The sequence below is a fragment of the Arvicola amphibius genome, chromosome 1 (assembly GCF_903992535.2).
Source record: "Arvicola amphibius chromosome 1, mArvAmp1.2, whole genome shotgun sequence".
Classification (NCBI taxonomy): Eukaryota; Metazoa; Chordata; class Mammalia; order Rodentia; family Cricetidae; genus Arvicola; species Arvicola amphibius.
The window spans coordinates 3,670,639-3,694,520 of record NC_052047.1 but is presented as its reverse complement, the minus strand read 5'-3'; the positions used below and the strand labels follow the sequence as shown (position 1 = coordinate 3,694,520).

Below are 23,882 nucleotides of genomic sequence, written 5' to 3'. Positions count from 1 at the left end.
AATTGACAATGTGGTTGCATTCTACTTTTAACTGGATTACAATGTATACAAGTAAGAAACAACATGCTTCCCATTTCCCTTACATGATTAAACATTCTATGTATTTCAGGTGAAAAATAAATTATCTCCAAGCACCCACAGAGAGTTAACATTTATCTTTCAGATGTCTCATAGATAAGGAACCTTTCAGTCATAACTACTTACCTAGGCAGTAGTTTTTTGTTATTGCCAAAAAATGGGTTACTGGGTTCACTTTTCATATTTTAGAGTTCTGTTATGTTAATTAACCATAACATTCTTTGTTTTCTAGTTAGATGAAGTCAATTGTTTACAGCTTTCTTTTAGCTATGGTGCACTCTGAAACCTGAGAACACATGTCCCAATATCAAAAAAAAATTGAGCAAACTCCTGGGACTCAATTGTTTTCCTTAATTATTAACCTAAACAATAGTTTATATAGTTCCTAAGAGAAACTCTTTTTTGCTTCTTTTTTATTTTTTTATTTTATTATTTTTATTATTAAAAATTTCCACATCCTCCCCACCTCCCATTACTCTCCCCCTCCCTCCACTCCCCTTCCCCTTCCTCTCCAGTCCAAGGAGCAGTAAGGGTTCCCTGCCCTTGCGGGAAGTCCAAGGTCCTCCCCCCTCCATCTAGGTCCAGGAAGGTGCACTTCTAAACAGACTAGGCTCCCCCAAAGCCAGTACATGCAGTAGGATCAAAACCCAGTGCCATTGTCCTTGGCTTCTCAGTCAACCCCCATTGTCCGCCACGTTCAGAGAGTCCGGTTTGATCCCATGCTTTTTCAGTCTCAGTCCAGCTGGCCTTGGTGAGCTCCCATTAAACCAGCCCCACGGTTTCAGTGGGTGGGTGCACTCCTCGCAATCCTGACTTCCTTGCACATGTTCTCCTTCCTTCAGCTCCTCATTTGGGCCTTAAGAGCTCAGTCCTGCACTCCAGTGTGGGTCTCTGTCTCTATCTCCATCCATTGCCAGATGAAGCTTCTATGGTGATATGCAAGATATTCATCAGTATGGTTATAGGAAAGGGCCATTTCAGGCTCCCTCTCCTCAGCTGACCAAGGAACTAGCTAGGGACATCTCAATGGATACCTGGGAACTCCTCTAGAGTGAAGTAAGAGAAACTCTTAAGTTCTAGTTTTATGACAAATCCTTGTTCCTCTTTTCTATCCTCTCCAGTCCCTGCTGTATCAGAGCTGTGGGCAACACTGTTTCCTACATTTACCTATATTAATTTTCGCACTAAACTAACATCTATCATAATTCCTTACTACATTTGGTAAAAACCTTTAATCATCAAAATTCTATTTTAACTGCCAGTATTATTATAAAATTATTACTTCAATTAAACAATACTGCTTAAGAAGAAATCATCTTCATTATAATCCACAGGTAAAACTGCCTCATAGATCATGATATTTCCATAAGATAATCACACTATATTAGGCAGTAAGAATCCTTTCACACTCATTCATACCATGGCAAATACCAGAGAAAAATTGCCATGCCTGCACGACTGTAGTTCTTCTGAGTGAGGGATGTCAGGATTAACACACAGCACAACTTCAGGTTCTGCAGACAAGCCTTTATTCCACTTTCTCACACAGTACATATAGCTTTCAGCAGGGGAGGCCTAGCCAGCAAAAGCAGGACGCTCATCACCATAACTCACATGGCTTAGGGGTAAACATCCTTAAAAACATTGCTGAAAACAACAGATTGCTCCTGTTTTTGGAACAACCAAATATAAGAGTGCAAAACAGATCAAGTGGGGGTGTGAATGCCTGTCCTCTAGGGACCCAACAAAAAAATAGCAGTAGCAAGAGACATTCTGGAACCAAAGCCCTTAGGTCCTTGCCTATCCATAATCCACCCATCAGTGCCTTGAGTTCTGGTGGGCCAAACTCCTGAAATTCAAGTGCTACCTTCTGCTCCTCAGACATGGTCACTCATTGGTAAAGTTTTAGTTATTTTAAGACCAATTTAATTCAAAGAAAATGGAAGACTGATTTTTTTTTAAAAAAAAGTCTCTTTTTCGAAAAAGCTAACAACTCCACGTAGGTAATTGATAAGAGGATAATCGTTATACAAGCTAAGGCCACGTGATTCTCCCAGAAGCCCCATGATGAAAAGTCAATGTCCTGGATTGCCAAGAATTCTTCTCCAGTGCATCTGTAATTCAACACAGCAAAAATAATGTCAAAGCTTATTCAGTACATTCACTGCTCCTTCCTTTTAAAAACTCTGTTCCAGTAATTCACTAAAATCTTTATCTTATTTAGTTGATAGTTGTACTGATGTACTTACAATTTTGTTATATATTATGTCAACCTAAACTACTTGAATGAGGTCCCATTGTTAATTTCGAAAACCATCCGAAGAAGCACAGCTATCACATCTATTTAAAAGCATACAGGAAGTAGGCTTAGTCAACATGGATAAGTTCAGAGTCACACTAAGACCCAACTTTGTAGTCTTAACTGTGTCATTCATTTCTAAAATCTACAGTGCTGCTCTCTTCAAAGGACAAAGGCACAGATGAAGGACTTGTTTCTCCCAAAGCAGAATTCTCAGCTTATTAATTACACACAGACACTCTAAGAGACTAAAGCTTTGTGTAATTCTACTGACTCAGCACACAGTCAGGCAAAGGAATACAGCATCGATTTCTAAACCAAGGACCAGAGGAGAACAAGAGTTTCTGAGAGGAGTCAGTTGATTGCTGTCAGCTCGTGTACTAAGAAAGCAGTGTCAACCATGGATGCTCAGCTATGGAACATCCCCAGGAGCCCATGACTACAGACAAAGCCTGGGCGGCACAGCAGGATGCAGGTGTGCAGAAACAGGCTAGAAAAGCAGCCACTGCTAAAATTTCTGGATGCAATACAATTACTGCCTGTACATCCCCATCCCTGTGTGTCTCCACACCTGTGTTTCCCCATCCCTGTGTCTCTATTCCTGTATCTCCATCCCTGTGTGTCTCCATCCCTGTGTTTCCCCATCTCTGTGTTTCTCCATCCCTGTGTATCTCATAGGATTTAACAGTTCCAAAATCCACTGAAAGGGCAGATTTCTTCTTCCTACTGTGAAGACAATCCTTTTATGGATATGAAGTCTGTGGATTGCTCTCCGTGTTTTTCACTTTACCCATACAAGTCCTCCTGACCAGAAACTGATTAGGAATTTGTAACAGAAAGATACCAGACCACACAGGAGAGAGGAGACGTGGGAAATGAAATAACCTCGACACTTGTCTTCTTATCAGTAATTCAAATATAAATTTTTGTTACTGTTATTTATTTTTATTTTTGAACATCCATAGAAGATTTAACATATCCCCATGTTCCTCTCTCATTTTGTATCAAAACCATATCAATAAGAATAATTATGGAAAGTTAATGAATTTTCAAGATATTAGACAAAAATGATATTTCTTTCCAACATAGTGAAAAGCATATTTTTCATTGCAGGGCAAATCTTATAATAGGACATTTTTACACACACACACACACACACACACACACACACACACACACAGGCACCATGCTTTGATGTCTTTAAGTCTTCCAGAGTGTGGGACAGAGGAAATACCCTGAAATCTGGCAGGCAGTGCTCACTCACTTTTACCTTGCTGCCCTGATAATCTTGGGCTCTGCTCAGAGGTACCAAAATCAATACATGCAGAAATTGTATGTCTTTGTAAACTATCAGAGCAGCCTATGTCAAACTCAAATGTTCTGAAGCAAGGAACCCAAATCCACACTTGAGACACCAGAACCAATTTAAAGGCGCCAAAGAACCCTTTCTGCACATTATCTACACCATGGAGCAGGAGGATAGAAACATAGCCACATGCATTGGTTACAATGACTCACTCTGGGGAATGGACAAAAAGCAGAGAGTTAATCCTGAAAGCATGGGTTACCCTTCTAAGTCTAGTAGCATTTTGTGTTCCCATTGTGACACTAAACTCAAGCTTACATTACATAGTTGTGGCATCTACTGATTTCTGCAGTTTTGTTTTCTGGACAGAAGTTTTGTCCCAAGAATTCATTGTGCTGCAAAGCCTGTAACACAAACAGGAACAGGGAAAGGCAAATAGTTTAATATTTTTATACATTTCCAAAGAATAAACACAACTATAACCTCAAGTTTAGTATTGACTGTAATTTGTAAATATAATTGTTTTATTTTTGCAAAACTTTTTAAACAAAAAATATTCTCAGAAAGTTCAGTCTACCCAACAAAACTGTCCTCTCCCCCACACTTGGAGGTTTAGGATTGAAATGATAGGGTTTCCTAACTACTAAGATGTGGACTCTCTAACTAGACTAGTCCAGGCTCCTCCTTCTCTCCCAGTCCATAACCCTGTAAACACTATATTTAAAACAATCCTGCTGATTTATACTAACAATGTTCTCTTGCTTGTTTTCATCAAAACCAGTTGTGATTATGGAAGGAACAAAGTCTATTAAGACACTCTTTCCTGCAGAGAAAGCTTAGCAAAACCAGTGTAGCTCTGGGCATCACCTGGTTTCTGTTTCTACTATTTTCCTGATATAAACTGTATATCTTAGACCCTGGTCCTTTCCATATTTCCTTATTGGGCAGAATCACAACTGTTTGCTTTTCATCATATCATCTACCTTTCTCCTTTACCCTGGGATTCTCCTTACCCTTTGTTACCCTCAAATAACATGTAGCTGGGGAAAATCTCAGATGACTCACTGACCTTTTGCTAAAACCAACAGAAAAGTTCTCATCTTTTGCTTCTGGATGGAAAATCCTGGGCAGCAACTGGTTGGAGATTACAGCTGGGGAAAGGACTTGAATGGGAATCTCTGCACTTGTTTCAGCTGGAGAACCCAAGTACATTGAGAGACAGGACAACTTACTGTAAATCCAAAATGCGGAATGCTCAAGTACTGAATCCATGAGAAGTCCTGTGTGATGTTTATGGAATATAGACCTGAGATAAACTACAAAGAGCAAAACCACAAATTACAACCAGTACAGGGACTAAGAATTCTAGACAAGATCCTCCTACTTCAAGATCTCCTCAACCTTTTGACCATTTCTGCTCAGACTAGCTCTTTAAAACATTCTTTGTGGTGGCACACACCTTTAATACCAGCACTTGGGAGGCAGAGGCAGATGGATATCTGTGCATTTGAAGTCAGGCTAGACTACAAGAGCTAGTTAGTTCTAGGACAGGCTCCAAAGCTACAGAGAAACCCTATCTCAAAAAACAAACAAAAAAACATTCTTTCAGTTAAATCTAAGCAAAATTCTTCACTCTTTGCAAAGTCAAAGTCTCCTTGTGGTTTTAAAAGGATAACTAGTCACCCCTCTCTGCAGGAGCAAAACTTATAAATATTACATAATCTTTAAAATGGCATGCAATCTATGAACAGTGTTTAAACTTTAAATACACCCATCATACATATTTAGAAATCCCCTTTAGATTCTTTATAATACCCAGTTTATGCAGATACTATGAATGATGAACTGGGATGAACAAGGGATGGCTATGAAGTTCACCTAAGACTTGCCCTATACAGTCTTGGATATGCTAGAATATGCAAACAATGGCTGTGTGTGCATGCATTCAGACTGCACCTGACCATTAATCTGTGCTGCGCTTCTGTGCTGAGTGGGGATACACTTAAGATACACTGTTTTATAAAAAATTTAGGGGGGAGATGTTGGGAGCAGTGAGACCCCGGATCCTGAATTTCTTGTAATCCCCTGATCTGAGTGCCTACAGCTGCTCTGAGCATGAGACCTTCAGGTGTTCCTGATGGCAGGAGAGTGGTTTCTGGTGGGTTTGACTGGGGCATGGCTATCTCTGTATAATCTGCCCCTGAACACATTAAAGGGGGCATTCTTGGGGAATTCAAGGATGACCCGTGTCTCTGTCTCTCTGTCTGTGTATGTTTGTGTATTTTAACCATCAGCCCCTTGCCCAAATCTTGCAAACTGGGTGCCAGCACACCGAACGCAGACACAGGGGTGCAGTGCGTGGCAAATCTGTGCATTACCACAAGGTCGTGGCCTACCAGCAAAGTTTCAACACATCTGTCTCCGGTGACTCCATGGCTTCTCCCTTTATAGACTGACATCAGAGCAGTAACCATAAAGCTTAGAAGGAAGGCAACTCTTTCTCTCCTACAGACCATAGTAAGCTTTAGCATAAGGCCTAGTGTCACAAGTCCTGATGAGTCAAGCAGGTTACATGTGCAAGAAAGAACACAAGGAAATTCTCCCTCTCAGAAAACCACAATTCACACTCACCAGCATGAACACAAAGTAGATGGTCACAATTACTATTGGTACAGCCACTGCAATCTGCCCTGCCCCTATAGACAGTGGCAGGGAACTGGCAGAAGTAGTCAACATCATGATGGTAAATATCATAGTGAAGAAACCCTTCACATCTGTGTTTACTCCTTAGAAAGAAAAAAAGTAGAGTCAGTTCATCTATGTCAAGAGATTGTACATACTTTAAATAATGCTTTAATAATCAACAATATTAGTAATAGTTTCATGCTACCCAACTTCTCTGCATCTCTAGCTATGACCTGATCATGTGGATGCTGGGAACAAAATTTGGGGACTTTGGAGGAGCAGCATGTGCCCTTAATCAACAAGCCTCTCTCCAGCCTCATCATATCATTTTATTTTTATACCTGCCACAAAATAACTTCTCATATAATACCTGTTCTCCTCTATATAAAATTATGAGCAATGTACAGGACCCTGATATGGAAAACTACAGACTACACAAGTGCCCCAAATTTTATTGCATTTTTTCACAGGAGAATCATCAATAGAACATGTTCATGCCCACTTTCCTCTGTGTTTATTATAATTGCATTAGTAATAAAATTGGGATCAGGACTGTGTCTGTTAGTTTTTGTTATTTAATACAAGCCAGAGATGTTTATGGCAAGAGGGAACTTTCACTAAAAAATGTTTCCATTATCTTGGCCTGTAGGCAAGCCTGTGTGGACATTTTCTTGATGGATGATCTATGAGGGAGGTCTTAGACAACTGTGGATGATGCTTGTCCCTGGTCAGGAGGTCCTGGGTTCTAGAGGAAGGCAGTCTGGGGAAGCCATTAGGAGCCCATAAGCAGCACTCCTCCATGGCCTCTGTTTCACTCCCTGCCGCCCAGGGTCCTGCTCTGAGTTCCCTTCTTAAAGGACATTGAACTGTAGGATGAAATAAACCCTTTCCTCCCCAAGTTGTTTCTGGTCATGGTGTTTGTTACAATGTTAGAAACCTAACCAAGGCAAGAGTTAAACAATGTTGCAGTGTTTTTGATATCTAGAGAACAGAAAGGTGCCTTCAACTTTAATTTTCTTAGGAAGTCACCATGTAACTGCTATGGAGGAAGGCAATGGGTTCCACAAGCTGATTTGTAATCTTTATGGAGATAATGATATGAGCCATGCATAGTCCTGTGTTTTATAATAGTCACAAAGGCACAAGTTAGAGTCTGGGAGAGCTGAGTTACAAGTCTAATTGTTTACAAAGTTAATGTTATGATTATCAAGGTGAGTATGGTACATGTGTGTGTATGGGTGTCCATGACTATGCATGTGCCATGGTGTGCACGTGCCATGTTGTGTATGTATTATGGTGTGCATGTGACATAGTGTGCATGTTCTGTGGTGTATATGTGCCGTGGTGTACATGTGCTGTGGTGTGTATGTGCTGTGGTGTGCATGTGCCGTGGTGTTTATGTGTCATGGTGTGCATGTAGAGTTGAGTGATGTCTTTCTGGAGTGATTTTCTCTTCCACTGTGAATTCTGAGGATCAAATTCAGGTTGTCTGATTTGCAGGACAAGTACATTTCCCACAACCATCCCACAGCCTAAATGACAGGTTCTGAATGATAAATCTCTTATTAAAAATGTCTAATCTTTATTAGTGCTTATCTTTGAAAGTCTATGTGTGTGAGAGAGTGTATGTGCATATATGTGCATGTGTGTATGTCTGTGTGAATGAGTGTGCATGTCTGTGTGTTTTTATGAGTGTGTGTGTGTGTGTGAAAAGTATGAAAATTATTAACAATTAATTTAGAGTGAAGCCTATCCACAATGCACAGATGAATTTGTGCACATATTTAAAATAGCTTTTTATATTACATAATGTCAACCAACCTTAAATTTAGTATCCTTTCTCTTTGTTAAATTAGTTAGCATCAGACATTGTATACATTTAAGTTCATTTTCACATATACATGTGGTATGAGAGGTACTTCTGTCTAGGTGTTGTTTTTATTGGTTAAAGAATAAAGAAATTGTCTTCGCCTCTGTTGGGGCAAAAGAACAGAGCTAGGCAGGGAAAACTAAAGTGAATGCTGGGAGAAAGGAGGCAGTGTCAGAGAGACACAAGGACCTGCTGCCAGAGATAGACATGCTGAAACTTTGCTGGTAGGCCACAGCCACGTGGTGATATACAGATTAACAGTAATGGGTTAAGGTAACCATCTGTAAAGGGGTCTGGTGCCCTCTTCTGGCCTGCAGATATACACACAGACAGAATATTGTATACATAATAAATAAATAAATATTTTAAAAAATTAATAGGTAAGAGTTAGCCAGTAAGACACTAGAGCTAATGGGCTAAGCAGTGATTTAATTAGTACAGTTTCTATGTGATTATATTGGGGCTAAGCGTCCAGGACAAACAAGCGGCCTGCTGCTACAAATTGCTGCCCAACATGTCAAACTAAAATCCATTTAAAAACCTTCTACAAATTGGCGACAATGTGTCAAACTAAAATCCACTTATAAATCTGAGACAGCTTAATTCAGACACAAAAATACAGAGTTTAACACAGCTTCTTGCTGTTTAATGGTGGTGTGCCACAACTCATTTAAGAGAGGATTCCTGACACAGCTGTAACAAAAAAAAAGTCATTTGCAGGCAAATGGATGGAAATAGAAAACACTATTCTGAGTGAGGTAACCCAGACCCATAAAGATGAACATGGGATGTACTCACTCATATTCGGTTTCTAGCCATGATTAAATGACATCGAGCCTATAAGTTTGGGATCCTTGAGAAGATAATAAGAAGGTGAACTCCCAAAAAAGATATAGTAATCCTCCTGGATATTGGAAGTAGACACGATCGCCAGGCAAAATTGGGAACTTGAGGGTTAGGCAAGACTGGGCCAAGGGAAGATGGGGAGAGAAAAGTGTGAAGGGGAGAGCGGGGGGAGCTCGGAGGAATGGGGTGCTTGGGATATAGGAAGGGTGGATATGAGAGCAGGGAAGCATATATCTTAATTTAAGGAGCTACCTGAGGGTTGTCAAGAGACTTGACCCTAGAGGGGTTCCCAGGTTTCCAGGGAGACGCCCCCAGTTAGTTCCTTGGGCAGCTGAGGAGAGGGAGCCTGAAAAGGCCAGTTCCTATAGCCATACTGATGAATTTCTTGCATATCACCATAGAACCTCCACCTGACGATAGATGAAGAAAATGACAGAGCCCCACCTTGGAGCACTGGACTGAGCTCCCAAGGTCCTGATGAGGAGCAGAAGGAGAGAGAACATGAGAAAGAAAGTCAGGACCGTGAGGGAACCTCCAGCTGGCGACAGATGGGGAAGGTGACTGAGCCCCACATTGGAGCACTGGACTGAGCTCCCAAGGTCCCGATGAGGAGCAGAAGGAGCGAGAACATGAGGGAGAAAGTCAGGAACGAGAGGGGTGCGTTCACTCATGGAGACGGTGGGACAGAACTAATGGGAGATCACCAACTTCAGTTGGAATGGGACTGATGGATCATGCGACCAAACCCGTCTCTCTGAGTGTGGCCAACAGCGGGGGCTGACTGAGAAGCAAAGGACAATGGCTCTGGGCTCTGATTGTTCTTCATGGACGGGCTCTGTGGGAGCCTTCTCAGCTTGGTCGATCACCTTCCTGGACCTGGGGGGAGTTGGGAGGACCTTGGTCTTAGCATAGAGTGGGGAACCCTGATGGCTCCTTGGCCTTGAGAGGGAGGGAGGGGAGGTATGGGTGGAGGGGAGGGGAGGGAAGGGGGAGAAGGAGGGGAGAGAAGGGGGAGAAGGAGGGGAGGGAGGCGGGAGGAGGAGGGAAGGAGATGGAAATTTTTAAATATAAAAAAAAATAAAAGTATAAAATAAAAAAAAAAATTAAATAATCCCAAAAAAAAAAAAAAAAAAAAAAAAAAAAAATCATGCCATTTTAAAATGCTGACTTTCTTGGCCATGCTGCCAGCACAACTTCTGGCTCTTTCAGGAGACTGAGCATTTTGATGGGGTTTGTGAGCAATGTCCTATGGCTTGCTTGATGGCAACTTGGACTGGCTGTGTGCCTGGAAGTGGGGCAGTGAGAATAGCTCTCAGAGGTGAGCAGCACCATGCTGGGCTAGTCAGGGCAAGCAGAAAGTACCACATACACCCTAATAATGGCACAGCTTAAGTTTTTAAGAAGTGATTAGCATTTTAAAAAGTGTTCCTGGACAGTAAATATTTACAGCTACACTTAAGGACAGATTCAGACATAAAAGACCTCAAAATGGGTCACAGTGTTGCATAAATGTTTGTAGGCTTGGAGAAAAAAAGACTATAAAGAGTTAAAAAAAAAAAGAAGTAAGTCATTTTAAAGAAAAGTCTTTAAAGAGACAGAGTACAGACAGTCATAGATTAAAAGGAGAAAAGAAAAATAAGCCAAATAAAGATGGACTATACACAGAGAGTCTGGATTATGTATATTATTGCATCTTCTTTTAATTTTTTGACTATGAAGGAGTTAATTCCAGAGACACACTTCATTGTGTGAGCTGCTAAGCCAAACCAGCATATATTATATATTCAGAATTTGGGTCTAAGAATATGTTGCTTTGGAAAAGAGGTTCTTCTCTTGTTTCCACAGAGAATGAGAACCTATGGATTGCTTCCAGACTGGTGTGGTTGGATGGAAAAAGACTCCCCCCAAAGGTCACCATGAACATCCCCAAAAATTACTATGCCCAACAATCAGCAGAAAGAGGTATGGACAAAACTACACCCATATTCCCAAATACAGATTGTAAATACTTTTTTACATTTAAAGGGGGATATGCCTTAGAGATTTGAAATGGTATAGATCTTGGTTTATTGATACAAGTTTTATGTCAATTTTGTTACATGTATATTTCTGTTCTTGATTAAGATATTGTTTGTGCAGTTCATTTTAAAATGTAATATATAATTAAGAAATATAGGTTAATAGATAATCATCTATAATAGTCAAGCTTGTAGTCATGTTAGATTTTCTAGATGTATAGAGATATTTCAGTTAGGTATTCTTCAAATATTTCAGAGACCTTCAAAATATGGCATTTAAGATATTTAAAAACTTAAGACGGCGCACGCCTTTAATCCCAGCACTCGGGAGGCAGAGGCAGGCGGATCTCTGTGAGTTCGAGGCCAGCCTGGTCTACAAGAGCTAGCTCCAGGACAGGCTCTAAAAAAAAGCTGCAGAGAAACCCTGTTTTGAAAAACCAAAAAAAAAAAAAGAAAAAAAAACTTAAGACTTTTCATGACAATGAGACACATCTGCTCCTGACAGCACCAGTTACTTCAAGAGAAAGATGGGCATCGAGAGGATCCTTATGGATTATTATGATTAGCCTTTTGGACAAAAAAACTGCTCTTGCCTGAACTGTTTGACTAGACTTGCAGGACCCACAGAAAAGTGACTGCTGAACTTGCCTAAAGGTAAGATGATCCATCAGGGTTTCTGCTTCATGAAAGAGTTTGCCAGACATTCTGGAGGACACAGAAAAAAGTAACTGACAATCTACCAATATAGGCAGAACTGTTCTTGAAATTCCCCACTTTGTGGAAAAGTCTACTGGATACTACTGGTCTGTAGGCTAAAGATGGATGCCACAATGATATAGAAGAACTCTGGGCAACTGTTCAGGGAGCGAGATGTCTCTGTAAATTCTAGAGTTTTGGAAGTTGCTTACAATGCACCACCTGTTTACTTAGGTAATATTATATCTTTCTGGAGTCTTTGATGGAGTTAAAGAATTAATAGCTATGGTTTTCCTTAGTTATGATAAAAGATAAAGTAGATATAAATATTATAACTGTAATTATTATTTGATACCTGTTTTTATATGTAATTTTACTATGTTAAAGCCTTCCTTTCTGTTTAAACAGAAAAGGGGAAATGGTGTGGGAGGCCCTTCTGCCTATGTGTTGCTTTTATTGGTTAGAGAATAAAGAAACTGCCTTGGCCTGTGATAGGGTAAAAGAACAGAGCTAGGCAGGGAAAACTAAAGTGAATGGTGGGAGAAAGAAGGCAGGGTCAGAGAGATGCCATGGAGCTGCCACGGGAGATAGATGTGCTGAAACTTTGCTGGTAGGCTACGACCTCGTGGTGATGTACAGATTATAGAAATGGGTTAAATTAATATGTAAGAGTTAGCCAGTAAGAAGCTAGAGCTAAAAGGCCAAACAGTGATTTAATTAATAGAGTTTCTGTGTGATTATTTCAGGACTAAGTGACCGGGAACTAACAAGCAATGCCCTCCTCCAACAAACATATATATGAGATACTATCCACTTTTCTATATTGCATTTACATATTCAGATACTTATACAGAAACATAGGAAAATATACAGCTGGGGTAAAAGATGGCTCACTGATTAAGAGCATGTACTATTACTGAAAGGCTCTAAATTCCAACCCCAGCACCCGCACGACAGTTCACATTCTGTAACTCCAGTTCCAGGGGATCTGAGGTCTTTCTCTGGCCTCTCTAGGCATTGAATCCACTTAGAACACACACAAATGACAGAGAGACAGACAGAAAGACACACACATACACAAACACTCACATGCAAGGCAAACAAACAAATGAAGGAAATATAAATCTTTTCAAGACTTTTGCGTAGATATCTAATAATTGACCTTGCTCCTTTGGCACTGTCTCAAATGTGTATGCTATTTCTACACTCATTATAGTGCACAGAATCTCTAATAAAAGCACAGTTTCATGAACAACTTCTTCAATATTTCATGAACAAGTCTTGGAGACTGTCCTCACCCTGAACTCCTGCTTTGATGGCACACAGTAAGATGAGCTTTTCTACTCATGTTCTTCTACTTTAGACTCGCCACAGTTGTACAAACCAAAACATGCTCCCCAAGAGTAAAGATGCATTCTCTTGCTTTGTCACTTACCTGCTATGATGAATACTATAACAGTAAATATAATACTTGGGAATAGCCTCCTAGGTACCAGCTCAGCCAGCAATTTCCCAAGGAAATACGATAACACTCTGTAGTATCCACTGGTATGTTCATGTCTAGAGAGACAAAGATCACATTATGCATCCTTAGGTTAGTCCAGAAGGCACAGGAGAGATGCTGACTACACTGCCTTCTCCTACCACAGACAGCCTAACAGGACAATGTCCCTTTATGCTACATGCTGACTCCCACACATGTCCCCATCTTAGGGACCAGCCACTCTACGTCAACAGCCTTATGACATTCTCACTACTATTTTCCCCATCAGAGAACTCTGCCTCCTTTTGTCCACTCTGGGCACACAATAGTCCTCCAGGGAAACAGCTCAATGTGTCTACTCTCCTCAGATTCTCTGCCCCTCTGAAGCTGTCTCCCTAAGGAGCAGCTCATTCATACCTCACCTCAGACCATGGTCATGGAGACTTCTCTCCTTCCAGTTCTCATGAAGAAGATGACACTGTCACTCTGGGGTCATTACACCCTTCTCTTCTGCTATCCCCACTTTAGAATAGATGTATTCCTTCAATAATCTCTCTTTACAACCATGAATCTTTAACAGATGCCAAACCTAACACTTTCTCTTCCTTGCCCTCCAAATCCTCAGCTTTTTCCCTCTTCAGTGCATCTCTGGGGTTTTTGTTTGCTTGTTTGTTTGTTTTGTTTTTGATACAGAATCACCAGGGCAGGCTGACCCTAAGATCCATACATAACCAAGAATGAGCAACTTCCTGCCTCTACCCAGTCATCAAATTCTGGGACTACAGAAATACAGCCATGCTCAGGGTTTTGTGGTACTGTGAATCTAACACAGAGTTTAACACACAAAGCCAGTGCTCTACCAACTAACCGAGGCACTCAGCTCCTCTCTGAAGACTTCCCTCCTTGGCATGTACTTGGCCATCTTTGAGAGCAGGGAATCCCTAAGCTTAGGCCACCAGGAAAAGGTTCTTCCATGGTTGAAAAACACGGATATAAACAGTTCTTCTATGTTAGGCTGCTGTCTGGCTCTTTCCAGCCTTGCATCAAGAGGACCCTGATTCTTGTGCAGCTGTCCCTCTCCAGCTCCAATGTGCTGCTGAACCCACTACACCCAAACTCTATGAAACCCCTGACATCTTTCTTTGGGAGGGGGTGGGCAAATTTCTTGTCATGTTTAGCCCCCTATACTGTGTTGTCTGGAGCACTGGGATCTAGTGGTCTCACACCAGTCTTGAGACTTTCTCTAGCAGCAGAAACCTCTGCTCTTGATTTTCCATCCATTTTTCAATTAATATTACAAAACTTTTTACATACTTCAAAATTCATGGTACCACATGATAAAAACAAAATTTCATAGTTTGTTTATTTTCAACTAAGTAATTAAGAAAAGGGGAATTGCTGGTAATTCATGACATAACACTTTAGGCCCAACTATGAATTGTAATTAATTTGATAACCCACCTCTGATGCCTGCTTCTGGAGGAGGGGTTACTCACGGAAAACGATCCCTGTCAATCACGAGAATCTCTCCCGCAGTCACACTTGTAATACACTGGAAGACTGTGAGCAAGAAGAGCAGGCCAGCTCTGCCAGGAGAGAATGGATGCAAAAGCAACAGTAAATTCAACATTAGGATGGGTTCTTTCCAATACACCTTGTTCTGTAGAATAAATAACATTACACAGATCTGTTCTTTGAAAACAGTACTGGAGAGATGGTTCAGCAGTAAAGAGTGTTTGTTGCTTTTGCAAAGGACCTGGGTTTGGTTGGCAGCACTTACATGGTGGATCACAGTCATCTGTGACTCGAGTTCAAGGGGATTCTGTGCCAGCTAGTTTTATGTCAACATAACATAAGCTAGGGTTACCTAAAAGGAGGGAACCTCAATTGAGAAAACACCTCCATAAGATCCAGTCAAGTCATTTTCTTACTTACTGATGGATCGGGGAAGGCCCAACCCATTGTGGCGGCTACATCATTGAGCTGGTGGTCCTAGGTTCTATAAGAAAGAAGATTAAGCAAACTATGGGGAGCAAGTCAGGAAGCAGGGCCCATTGTGGCCTCTGCAGATTCCTGCCTACTTTGAGTTCCTCCTGTTCTGACTTCCTTCAATGATGGATTACAACTTGGAAATATAAACTGAACAAACCCTTTCCTCCCCATCTTGCCTTTCAGTCATTTGTTTATTCAGAGCAATAATAACCCAAACTAGGACAGGAACCAGTGCATCTTTCTGATAGCCACAGGTCTCAGGGCACACTCATTTTACACAGACATACATGTAGGCAAACACTCATACACATAAAAATACAATAAGTATTTAGAACTGTTCTGGTTTAAAAGGTCAAGGATTACGAGTCCCATGAATTATTTTCCTCTCTGTCTCCACAGTGGTGTCTGTTCATGGAAGTAGGTCCTCTAAAATCCAGGAATTTGATAATGACTTTAATGTAATGATCCTAGAGTATATAATTTAGGAATTAATTAGTTATAGATAAAATCCTGAGAGTGGAACCCCATAATGCCATCCGTGTCCTCATCATGGGAAGAAACAGCATTGCAGGGTCTGAGAGAAGATGGCCAGACAGGAAGAGCGTGGGAGAGAATCCTCACCTCAGGTCTCACACTGCAGTACGGAGACACATTTGATTTTAAATCCACTGATTCTATGGAAGTTACTTGGCAGGTCAATCCATCATTTTAATTTGACCAATAAAATTCATAAGCATAATTCCCAATGTATAAAGAGAGAAACAAAAAGATGAATAAATCTCCAAGGAATTTTCATTTTCATTTGGCCACTTTGATTTTACAGAAGAGTAAGAATGAAAACATGAATCAGTGGGGAATCCCCACTCAACAGCTAAACTACAGACCTGCAGACATCGACTGTAGAACCATCTTTAGAGCCCCAACGATTACCCCTAAAACAGGCCAACCAACTTCCTGCATGGTTTCCAAAGAGATCAGAAAAGGAATTCAATCATGCTTATTTGTGAAGAAATAATTGGTGTTCACGTGATAGGAGATGGTAAGCAGGAGGAGGGGGAGCAAAAGTTCCTCTGCAGTTACCTGTTTCCTGAACACACACGTCAGGTTCCTCTAAGACAGCCTAACAGCCTGCTACACCTTTTCAACTGACGTCAGAGGTCAGTGACTCTTTATCTAGGTACACAGGGGTGGTTAGATATCAGAGCAGATGAGGGGGACCTTGAGAGACAAGTTTCCTCCTACATCAAAAAAAAAAACTCCATTTAACAATTTACAAAAGGCAACATTTTAAAAAAGGATGGAAAGAAAAAACAAGCTAAGAATCAGTAAGACTCTGAGAGGAGCAGGGAGCAAGATCTCCAAACTCGTGAAAGGAGGTAGAGGCATGAGGACTGCTACAGACTGAGGCCAGCCTGGGCTGCATGACAAGTTCTAGGTCTGTGAGGTCACAACTGTGGCCCTGCCTTTAATGACCAAACAAGAGCAAAGGACCTGAGCACCACGTGACCAACCACAGCCCAGAGGACCTGTGCACCATGTGACCAACCACAGCCCAGAGGACCTGAGCACCATATGGACAACCATAGGCCAGAGGACCTGTGCATCATATGGACAACCATAGCCCAGAGGACCTGGGGTTCTCCTCATCTCCTAATGAGCCAGTCTTGCTTTCAAGGCTCCACTCTACTAAATGCACAAATTTCTCTCCATTCTTCCATTTCCACACACCCATTCCCTGGTGCTCAGGGCATTCTCCATTTCTGTCCCCCTAAATTGTCCTCAATTCCCATCTTGCTTACTTTCATATATTTTTATGAACAAAACCAAGAATTTAGGAAGGGAACTTTATGGCCCTGGCTATACTTAACCATATATACCACATCTACTTTCTACTTGACATTTTAAATATAATTGTAGATTGACAATCTATAGCAATACATTTAAGGTATGAAACTAATATGATTCATGAAAAAAATTGTGAAATAATTATATCAAGCTAAATATGGTGATATCCATCACTACAATTATACATCATTTTACAGTAACACATTAGAAATGTGATGGGGGAGCTGACCAATCCCTTTGTCTGAGGGGCGAGACCCCTCTGGGGCCCCAAATACCTTTAAAAGATCCATGTGCTTTTGTTTGCTCTCTTTATTTTCCTGTGCTCCTCACTAGAACCTTGGCTTTTGTAAGTTCCCTTTTCTTTCCTTTATTAAAGCTGAATATTATATATTAAAGCTAGTCTGGTTTATCATAATTGCCGATCGACCACGCCCCTTCAGAAATGTATTCTAAGAAACTTTGAAATGTGTACTAATATCTGCTAGATTGAATGTGCCATGCAATTTATCTCAAAGGAATAAAATCCTACTTATACTGTTTAACAGATTTTATACTCTTAGCACATATGTGTCTCCTCTTTCCTCACTGCCCTGACAATGTGTACTATGCTGTCAATTGTTAATTCCTTTACAATCCGAATGTCAGTGAAACACGTTTGCTTTTCTGGGCTTGGACTATTTTACTTTGCATGATGTTCCTGAAATTTTCAACTCTATCTATATTGCTACAAATTTGCATTTTGAAGAGAAGCAGCATTGAGTCACATCTTCTTTACCGTTTATGTGTTAGCAGACATTTAGATCCCTTAACTTGGTTATTGCGTACAGTGCTCCAATGAACATCAGTCTTCACATGAATTTTGAGTAAATGATTTTAAATATGCATATAAGTATGCACAGCATAAATGTCTGTATCCAATTATTTCTATTAATGCCTACTCCATAATGTTTGACTGCTATCTCACCCCCATAATGCCGTTGAATCAAAGGAGTTCATATAACACAAAATTCGAACCCAGTTCCTAGTATTACAGTTGGACAAAGTATGAAGGCTATGCTGGATCCAAACATGAGAAGTATCTCTGCCTCCTGAACATTGATGATAAAAAATATTGATATTGAATTTGAAAATATTTTAATAGCTTTATTAAATGATATTGAGGAAGTGTTTTTGAGCTGTTCTACTTGGGTTTGTGCTGCTGCAATGAATACCCTCATCAACACAGACTTGGGGAGAATGGCATTGATCTGGCATACAAACCGCAGGTCGCAGTCCATCCCCCTAGGAAAGTCAGACAGGAATTCAAGGCAGGATCTGGGAGACTGGGATGGAAGTTGGGACCACATAGGATTTCTCTTTACTGGTTTGCTACTCATGACTTGCTCAGACTGCTTGCTTATACAACTGAGAAACACCTGCCCAGAAGTGGCACTGCTTCCAGTGGACTGGCCCCTCCCACATCCAGTATTAATCAAGAAATTGTCCCACAGACTGGTTTACAAGTCAACCTGATAGATGCATTTCTTAATCAAGATTCCTTCTTCCCACATGACTTGGTCTGGAACCAAGTAGGCAATAAACTAACTGGCACACAAACCAAAAGAATCCATCACTAATCAGGATGACTGAGACAAACCACACACAAAGGCCATTGTCACACTGGCCAGCTGCTTATACAATACTAGAGGAAGGAAAGCAAAAAATACAAAATAAGGGCATTTCACAGTTTCTAGAAAGAATATGAAGGAACAGTTAATAATGTTCTTTGTGACTGCATTTTCCAAGAATATTTCCAGGTCAAGTTCTTTGGAGTTCATATCTGAATACTTCCTGTGAGCGTGTCTACACTGCCTATCTTGTTGTCTGTGCTGTTCTGGGTTAAGATGTGCCATCTACACAGGCACAACCAGGCACTAGCAGGTCTGGAAAGCATCCAGATCCTGGTCTTCAGGGAGGGTGAAGAGGACAAAGTGGAAACAGCTGTAGCAATCATCTCACTGCAGACTAACTTCTCGTTCACACAGAAGACAATTCATAGAAGAACTGATTTTTATATTTATTCTTTTCTTCAAAATCAATCGGTGTTTTCCATACATCAAAACATTTTGTGGGGATGTGAAGTTGGCCCACTCAGCAAAGCGCCTGCCATGCAACCATGAGGACCTGAGTTCAAATGCCCAGAACACATGGAAAAGTCGCCAGCACAGCACTTCTCATCTGTAAGCCCAGACATGAAGGGCACCGGGGTGGACACTTGGAGCTCATCAGCCAGCACAGCCAAGTCAATGAGCTCTAGATCTAGTGAGGGACCTGCCTTGAAATGGAAGAGGAGGGACATCAGGGAAAACATTGCATCAACCTCTGACCGCCACATGCAGACACATGCATACTCACCAACATGCACATGTGTATACACCCACATGAACATGAGTCCACCTGACACAAACCTGTACATGTAACACACAACACTACACATAGGCACACACACAAACACCAAGTCAGCAGAGCTTCCATGGTAAGCCTCTCTAGCCATTGGGAGGTATCCTGAGGCTGTGGGTGTCAAGAAGGGAGCCCAGTTGAGCAAACAGTGGTATGTCACACATTAATTACAGTGAAATTTTAAAAAATTGTGATCATGATCAGAAAATATGTTTGGAACATGCTGTAGTCATTAAAAAGTTTTAAATGCTTGCTTTTCGTCTGTATAATTTGGCTTCTTTGTCAAAAATCAGGTGTTCATAGGTGTGTGGATTAACATCCAGGCCTTCAATTTGATTCCATTAGTCAATCTGTTTTTATGCCAATACCAAGGTATTTTCATTACTGTAGCTCTATAATAGACCTGGAAGTCAGGGATGGTGATGCCTCCAGAAGTTCCTTTATTGTACAGGATTGTTTGGCTATCCTGAGTATTTTGTTTTTCAATATGAAGTTAGGTATTATTCTTTCAAGGTCTGTGAAGAATTGTGTTGGGATTTTTATGGGGATTGCATTGAATCTGTAGGTAGCTTATGGCAGAATTGCCCTTTTTATTATGTTGATCCTACCTATCCAAGAGCATGGGAGATCTTTCCATTTTCTGATGTCTTCCACAATCTCTTTCTTCAAAAACTTAAAGTTCTTGTCAAACAGGTCTTTCACTTGTTTGATTAATGTTACCCCATGATACTTTATGTTATTTGTGGCTATTGTGATTGAAGATGTTTCTCTGATTTCTTTCTCAGCTTCTTTATCATTCATATATAGGAGGAGTACTGATTTTTTTAGTTGATCTTGTATCCATTCTGTCACATTACTGAAGGTGTTTATCAGCTGTAGGCGTTCCCTGGTAGAATTTTTGGGGTCACTTATATATACGATCATATTATCTGTGAATAGCATAAGTTTGACATCTTCCCTTCCAATTTCTATCCCCTTGATCTCCTTTTGTTGTTTTATTACTCTAGCTAGAACTTAAAGAATTATGTTGATTAGATTTGGAGATAGTGGACAGCTTTGTCTTGTTCCTGATTTTGGTGAAATCGCTTTGAGTTTCCATTTAATTTGATATTGGGTGTCAATGATATTGCTTGCTATGTAATGCCTTTATTATGTTTAGATAAGCTCTTTGTATCCCTGATCTGCCCAAGACCTTTATCATGAAGAGATGTTGGATTTTGTCACATACTTTTTCAGCATCTAATGAGATGATCATATGGATTTTTTTTCTTTCGGTTTATTTATATAGTTTATTACATTGATAGATTTTTGTACCTCAAACCATCCCAGCATCTCTGTAGTGAAATCAACTTGGTCATGATAGATGTTTTTTATAGGGATTTGATTTGTCAGTATTTTAGTGAGTATTTTTATTGCCCCAAAAGGATGCTCAACCATACTACAAGAACACTTGTTCAACTAAGCTTTTAGCAGCATTATTTGTAAAATCTAGAACCTGAAATTAATCTAGATGCCCCTCAACCAAAGAATGGATAAATAAATGTGGTACATTTACACAAGGAAGTACTACTCAGCAATAAAAAAGCAATAACATCTTGAAATTTGCGTGCAAATGGGTGGAACTAGAAGAAACCATCCTGAGTGAGGTAACCAAGACCCAGAAAGATGAGCATAGTATGTACTGACTCATGGTGAATACTAGCTTTAAAGCAAAGGATAATAATCCTATAGTCCAAAACCCCAGAGAAGCTAAGTAACAAGGAGATTCCTCAGGGAAACATGTATAGATCCCCCGGGAAGGGAAAATTGGGAGACAAGATCTCCTGAGAAAATTGGCAGTGTGGGTGTGGGGGGAGGGAAGGCAGAAGGGAAGGAGGGAACAAGGACTTGGGGGAGAAGAACTAGAGGGTACTAGATGGTTGAGATGGGGGAAGAACAGAGATGGAGACACTCCATAAGACACCCAAGGAATCGTGATTTATTTTTTCTTAGATAGCTTATTCTAAGCAAGAAAGAACATAAGTTTGGGTGAGCATGTGCACATATTGGAGCCCTTGTGTTGTGCTGGTGAGGATATAAAATAGTACAGTGGAGTTGGAGACAGGACAGCAGCTCCTCAAACAATTAACACAATGGGCTGTGATTTGACAGCTATAGCTATCTACCTTAAAGAGCAAAAGTTCAAGGCTCAAGGAGATGTTCTTGCACACTCAGCAGCTTGGCTCCATACCTTAAAACATGTAAAATGTGATGTGTTGTGTGTGGGGTTTCATACTATCTACACAACTAACATGAAACCACTCCACACACTAAAACAGGCAAAATGGGATGTGTGGCATGTGGAGTTTCATACTATCTACACACAAACATATATGAAAAAGTGAGTTCACTCAGTCTTCAAACACACTCTATCACATGGTAAAATGTTTATTCTGTTCTTGTCATAAATTCAAAATTTTCATGGATTTATATAGGCTTGAACAAAGTGACAGCATTTTCTCAATTGCTTACCTGGTCTGGACTTCAGTACAGTCATTTCTTAGGACACGGAAAGTGATACCGACAATCACGGCCAGTAAGACTGTGATAATTGCCTTTCAAAAAGAAAACAGAGAAAATAAAAATTTCAAATAGGAGTAAAAATTATTCTTCACATTGTTCATTATTTTGGAATATAAAGTTTACTAATTAGATGTCTTCAGTTATATAAACATTATATTATAGCCAGAGTCCCTGGAAGAACATAAAACATGCATGTCAATGGTCTGCTTGTATGTCAGACTGACAGTGAAGGTCTATGCAATCTGAGGCTCCAACAGTGCAGACCCTGGAAAAGCTAAGACTTCTCCCAGTGCTCAACCAGGAATGGCTAGTGAAGGGCTCAGTTCAGGTACTAAAACCTGGATGACACAGGGTGGGAGAGAATGCAGGTGCCTGGGTAGCTCTGGGAACAAACCCAGGTAAGTGACAGTATCCCCCTAAACTTGGGTCTCAACTCTGGTGCCAGTGAACATGTGCAGTTTTCTACTTCTAGTTGCTTAAGGGAATTCAGTCTCTCTTTACTCTTTTAGCTAGAAACAAGGGCACCCAGGCCAGGGTGACAGCTCAGTGGCAGAGCCCTCACAACATACACAAGACGCTGATCCCCTCAAGTGTAAACCAAATAATGAAATTAAAAATGGCTCACAACACAGTTCCTAGCAATGGGATTTTGTGCTAAGAAGGGGTGAGCTGGTCCTCCCCTGTGTCACCTCAGGGAAGTCTGTGCTGTGTGGGGACCAGCACTATTGCTGTCACCACAGTGATCACACAGCGTCCTCTGGGTCACCACAGTCTCCCATTGCCCATCATCTCTGTCACTGCTGCTCCATCAGCCCCTGTCAGAGCAGCCTGGGCCCAAGTCTCATCTAAGGCGCTAAGTCCTCCAGATCCTCATCTACCTTCATTTACCCAATCTATGTAGACTGTCATAAGGAGCCTGCACTGCTTTAGTTTTGGGTTAAAATGGCTTTAAAAGGTGCTTCCATTAGCAAAGGTGTAAGGCTACATGATGCTATAACTTATTTGGAAGATTCTAACTATTATTTCTTGGATAATGTTTTAAAAGTAGAATATTATGATCTAAGGAAAGCACCCTACCATGTAACATGATGACTCGGAAATGATAATTTCAGAGCTTTGAGATAAGGCTCAGCAGTTAAGGGCACTTGCTGTTCTTGCAGAGGACCTGGGATTCAGTTCCCAGCACCCAAATGACCCCTAACCCCCTTCTGTAACTCCAGTTCTGGAGGATCTGATGCCATCCTCTGGCCTCCATGGGCATGCACATGATGACAATTTATACATGCAGGCAAAAGACCCATACATAAAAAAATACAAAAATAACTAGCAATAAAAATTAGTCTTCAGTTCCCAGTGTATGTGCACACACACATGCATACGCACATGCTCACACATGAACATGCACACACACACTTCTTACCCTATGATATTGCCTTACTGTCGGATAAAGAGTAACCCAATTTGATGAATGTAACTCCGTGGTTTCCAATCATATCAAATGTTTTTGGTCCAAAAAGAATGGACATAAAAATGTCATTTTATGACATAAGTCCTCAAGTAAAAACCAAAGACCAGTATAATCAAATGGTCAGAATTTTCACACACACAGGGACAGAAGCAACATTGAAATATGAAAAGGGCATCACATGTTAAGAAGTAAGTGATGTTTCATTACAGCCAACAACACACAACCTTTCAAAATTCGACAGAAACTAAATGCCTGAAAATGAAATGACAACACAAGAGAATCAGAAATGACTGTA

At 40.7% G+C, this 23,882-nt stretch overlaps 1 protein-coding gene across 1 annotated transcript in view; it reads right to left on the bottom strand.

Moving 5' to 3' along the window:
• Positions 1 to 23,882, bottom strand: part of LOC119824718 (ATP-binding cassette sub-family G member 3-like) — a 48,422-nt gene that overhangs the window by 10,425 nt on the left and 14,115 nt on the right. Inside the window, exons 9-15 of the mRNA XM_042054147.1 lie at positions 22,069 to 22,151; positions 14,778 to 14,867; positions 13,234 to 13,358; positions 6,315 to 6,469; positions 4,916 to 4,999; positions 4,002 to 4,087; positions 2,046 to 2,192 (exon numbers count right to left, since the gene is read on the bottom strand). Of these exons, the coding sequence (XP_041910081.1) occupies positions 2,046 to 2,192; positions 4,002 to 4,087; positions 4,916 to 4,999; positions 6,315 to 6,469; positions 13,234 to 13,358; positions 14,778 to 14,867; positions 22,069 to 22,151 (770 nt within the window). The remainder of the gene's footprint in view (positions 1 to 2,045; positions 2,193 to 4,001; positions 4,088 to 4,915; positions 5,000 to 6,314; positions 6,470 to 13,233; positions 13,359 to 14,777; positions 14,868 to 22,068; positions 22,152 to 23,882) is intronic.